The sequence below is a fragment of the Camelina sativa genome, chromosome 3 (assembly GCF_000633955.1).
Source record: "Camelina sativa cultivar DH55 chromosome 3, Cs, whole genome shotgun sequence".
Lineage (NCBI taxonomy): Eukaryota > Viridiplantae > Streptophyta > Magnoliopsida > Brassicales > Brassicaceae > Camelina > Camelina sativa.
In genome coordinates this window covers 14456347-14461021 of record NC_025687.1, presented here as the reverse complement: position 1 = coordinate 14461021, position 4675 = coordinate 14456347, and the positions used below count along the sequence as shown (strand labels likewise).

The following is a 4675-nucleotide window of genomic DNA, read 5'->3' as shown; positions in this document are numbered from 1 at the left end:
AAGTAACAAAAGTTATTTTATTTTATTTTATTTACAACATCAATCTTTTAGGGACAAAAATATATCCTACAACATAAATCTATTAGGGACATAAGGAATAAAATATAATTTTGAAAGAATATATTAATAATTTTGTAAATGAAATATATTTTGTAGAAATAAATATATAAATATACTTAATTAGAGATAAGTAAAACTTTTTTTTCAAACATTAATCATTACAAATATTATTACAGTAGGTCAAACCCAGGACCAAGCAGAGCAGTAGCTAGTCAACCAAGGACCAATATTGTCAAGTTTTAAAAACGTTACGCAACTTATTTAAAACATGGAGATAATCCGTCAAAACGTCATCTAATCCACATACAATTTTACTATATGTTTTACCACTAAAAAATGTTCTTACATTCAAAAATATTTTATTGTTAAAGTTTGATCTTATCACCACATATAAAATGACTTTGTGAACAAATTAAACTAATTTTTGTTCATTTACTTTGAATTTGGCGTAGTTCCTTTTCACCACTAAGATTTGTTTGTGACAATTTGTATAACCACTAAAATATTTCTTTAATTTTTTTTACTCATAATATATTGTGGATAAAAAGAAAAAAATATCTACACGATTGCAATGAGTTTATGATCAACCCAATAAAATTTGAGAAATTCAAAGATAGTTAACTTGATATAATAAAGATTAAAATTAAAATTATAAGCACATGATATATGAGTCTTAGATAATTTAGAGATGTAAAATATAAACTAAAAAAACAATTTAAAAATACTAAAACATTAAAAAAAATTAAGAGAAAAATAAATATTGATTTTACATATCCTTAACTGAAGAAAAAAAGTTCAAAATAATATTAAAAATAAAATCTTCACGAATTTTTAATAAGAAATAAAATTTAACTAACTAATATAACATTTTTTCCGAACAAAAACTAACTAATTTAACTAAAATCTAAAAATATTACAACATAATTAAATTAAAATATTAAAAAGAAAAATTAACAAATATTGATAGTTAGTGGATTTCTTTTTTTACAATAGATTTAGAACTTTAACTTTTTTTTTAACGTTTTAGTAAATTTATAATTGACATATGTCAACATCTTATTGATACAAGTAACATATGTCACGAACTTGTTTCGTTTTTTGGTTTCACATTTTTTTAAGATTGGGATAAATATTTAAGTATTGTATTACAAATATGAAAGTTAGAAAAAAATAAATTTATTGAAATAAAAATATTGCAAGTGTGAAATCTTAAGAAGGGGAATTTGTATAATTAACATTGGTTAAGTGCATTAAGAAAAAGAAAAAAAACAGACAAATAAAAAAAAAACTACCGGTTCAATAAACCGTCGTCCAAGTTACCGGTTCAATCTAATATAACTGATGAACCGAGCCTGATTCGTTAAACCTTTATTTATTTAACATCAGAAGAAACCTCAAAATCCTCCAAATTGATCTCTCTCTGTTCGTTTCTTGAAAGCCCTAGAGAAAAAAATTGAAACGCAATGGAGGACGCAGATGGACTCAGCTTCGATTTCGAAGGTGGTCTTGATTCCGGACCTGTTCAGTCCTCCGCTTCAGTCCCGGTTGCTCCGCCTGAAAACTCTTCCTCCGCCGCTGTTCACGTAGCACCGAGCTACGATCACTCCGCCGCGACGGTTGCTGGAGCTGGGAGGGGAAGAAGTTTCCGGCAGACTGTTTGCAGACACTGGCTTAGAGGTCTGTGTATGAAAGGTGACGCCTGTGGATTTCTCCACCAGTTTGACAAAGCTCGTATGCCGATCTGCCGGTTTTTCCGGTTATACGGTGAATGTCGAGAGCAGGATTGTGTGTATAAGCATACCAATGAAGACATCAAAGAATGCAATATGTATGTCACTTTCACTACTTATTGATATTAGGGCTTTTAGTGATTGATGAACTTGGTGCTAAGAGGGATGTAACAATTGTTATGAAATCTCAGAGATTTTACACTATGCAATAATTGAGATTTTGTTGATTCTTTGTTTGGTTAGCTTTTTTACTTACAGATGGTGTTATATTTTGCAGGTACAAGTTGGGATTTTGTCCCAATGGTCCTGATTGTAGGTACAGGCATGCAAAGCTACCTGGACCTCCACCACCAGTTGAGGAAGTTCTTCAGAAGATACAACAATTGACATCATACAATTTTGGGCCAAATAGGTTCTATCAACCACGGAATGTTGCTCCACAGCTACAAGATAAACCTCAGGGGCAAGTTCCGACGCAAGGCCAGCCACAAGAATCAGGTAACTTGCTGCAGCAGCAGCAACAACAGCAACAACCTCAGCAATCACAACATCAGGTCAGCCAGACACAGATACCACCAAATCCTGCTGACCAAACAAACAGATCATCTCATCCTTTGCCTCAGGGGGTAAATAGGTTTGTTCAGAGTCCCAAGGTTTTTAATTGGGTTATGTAAATTATGTTTCTGTATATCTATCAAGACGGTTGTTATTGGCCAATTATTGAACTATGGTTTCTTATAAGAGATTTGATCACTTTTTACATGTAACTGGTTACTTGCAAGTTCAGAATTTTCTAACTTTATATATATATATATATATATAATACATATTGAACTACCCTTGATTTTAGGATACTTTTTCTTTGATAGTTAGGTAAATTTCAGCTATTACATGTTACCCCAGTTTTTAACAAAACAAAAAAATCGACACATATTTAGCTTGTGGGCTGGCTTTTCACTCTGATTAATCTTTAAGGATTATTAGTCTCCTCTTTCCATCAGGTCACCTTCTTCATTGAGCTAATTTTGGAGATAGGGCTTTGCAAATGGTGGTATACATGAACTGGTTTCTGCTAATATTGTATTTTATAGTTGATTATAGATTTGTGTCATAAAGAAGCATAAAATTCATTTTGTTACTGTAAAATTGCTATATTATAGCACCAGTTTGGTGTTTATTTAGTCTTCTGCTCACTGCCTAATCGCAAGTGGTTTTGAGGACCTTCTGAGACCCTAAAAGTCGTGTTTTCTCTTAACAGTTTATAATGTTTATGATGTGAGCAGTTTTGATACTGTTAAAGAGGTTCCAATTGTTTTGGTTTGTCTTTTGTCCTGTATTATGACATTTTATTATTGCTGCTTGCTTGTGTCATATAGTTAGTATTCTTTTCAACATAGATGTTCAGTTTTCTAGTTTCATGAGTGTGGTACTTATGACCTTTTGGTTGTCTCTAATTAGTATACGACTTATATCTCTGTTACCTACAGTCTCAGTTATTAACCTTTTTTAACATCTTGATAACTATTGTGCTTGTATTTCTGTGAATTATATCATTTTGCGTTGTCAATGATAACCGGCCTAGGGGGTAGACTTTGTGTGTTCATATATCTGAAATTTCATATTGCTGCTCTTTTCTTTTCTAGTGCGTATAGAGATATGGCTAGATTGCTGATGATCTTGCCGCTCTTTAAGTTTTGATGATTACAATTTGTTATCTTATTGGTCTCCAAGGGTTGCTTTTTGGCTAAAACGTAAGCTTATTCAGATATTAGTAAGGAACCTTGTAGTTCGATGTACCTATATCTTCTGGAATCACATACAATGTGTATTATTATCTGAAGAAGGACAGAATTCTTCAAACGTTGTCTAGGATTTTGGCTTGATATTATAGTTTGATGTAATTGTTGTATGTTTGGTTTTATGTATCAGTAACTGTATATATCTATGTCTTATGCTATATTCTTACTCTTCATCGGTTATCCGTAATGTAATTTAGGATCTTGGTTTTTCAGGTATTTTGTAGTTAAAAGTTGCAATCGAGAAAATTTTGAATTATCTGTGCAACAAGGAGTATGGGCTACACAAAGGAGCAATGAAGCTAAACTTAATGAAGCTTTTGACTCTGTGGAAAATGTGATCTTGATATTTTCTGTCAACCGGACCCGGCATTTCCAGGTAGTTTAGTGGATTAAGCATTAGCTACCATAATGCTTATTATGTTGGTAAATAAATTTCTCTATTCATCTGTACCAATGCTTGCCTTTCTGTAGTTTTCTTCTCCATATGATTATATCTGGTAGGCAGCGTTATGATTCCAAATAACTTTGTTTTCATCATAGGGCTGTGCTAAGATGACATCAAGAATTGGTGGTTACATTGGTGGAGGAAATTGGAAACATGAACATGGAACTGCACAGTATGGCAGGAACTTTTCAGTTAAATGGTTAAAGGTATACTGTCTGACTAAGCTTTCCCTTTAATCAATAGTCCATTCGCTAAGTTCTGGATTTATTTTAAATCTATATGGTCTTGCGCCTCTGGTGCTATATTCTAAACAGTAATTCTCAGTCTTAATGTCACTATACCTTTTTACCCTACCAACCTCAACACACAGCATCCCATTTTTTTTTATGTCTCTTGTATCGACTCTGGAATGTTAATAAATGAGCTCTGGCTGATGTTACTGAGAAGTAAAGAGAATGCTTTCATAATTCATGCAGTCACATGACTTTTATGACTGATTGTAATTCTTACCATTGTAGTTGTGCGAACTATCCTTCCACAAAACTCGGAATTTGAAGAATCCTTACAATGAAAACTTACCTGTGAAGGTACGTGGAACTTCTCACTATGTTTTTGATACGCTTCTCTAGCTGATCCTCTAT

At 32.5% G+C, this 4675-nt stretch overlaps 1 protein-coding gene across 1 annotated transcript; it reads left to right on the top strand.

Moving 5' to 3' along the window:
• Positions 1450–2552, top strand: LOC104777072 (30-kDa cleavage and polyadenylation specificity factor 30-like). The gene is made up of 2 exons (XM_010501275.2): positions 1450–1888; positions 2068–2552. The coding sequence occupies exons 1-2, from the start codon at positions 1524–1526 to the stop codon at positions 2462–2464; spliced, it is 762 nt and encodes a 253-aa protein (XP_010499577.1). The 5' UTR covers positions 1450–1523; the 3' UTR covers positions 2465–2552.

What these genes read in the sequence shown, in the direction of transcription:
- LOC104777072 (XM_010501275.2), top strand. Translation starts at nt 1,524, where the DNA reads ATGGAGGACGCAGATGGACTCAGCTTCGATTTCGAAGGTGGTCTTGAT. An exon ending in GACATCAAAGAATGCAATAT is followed by an intron (nt 1,889 to 2,067) that starts GTATGTCACTTT and finishes TATATTTTGCAG; the next exon opens with GTACAAGTTGGGATTTTGTC.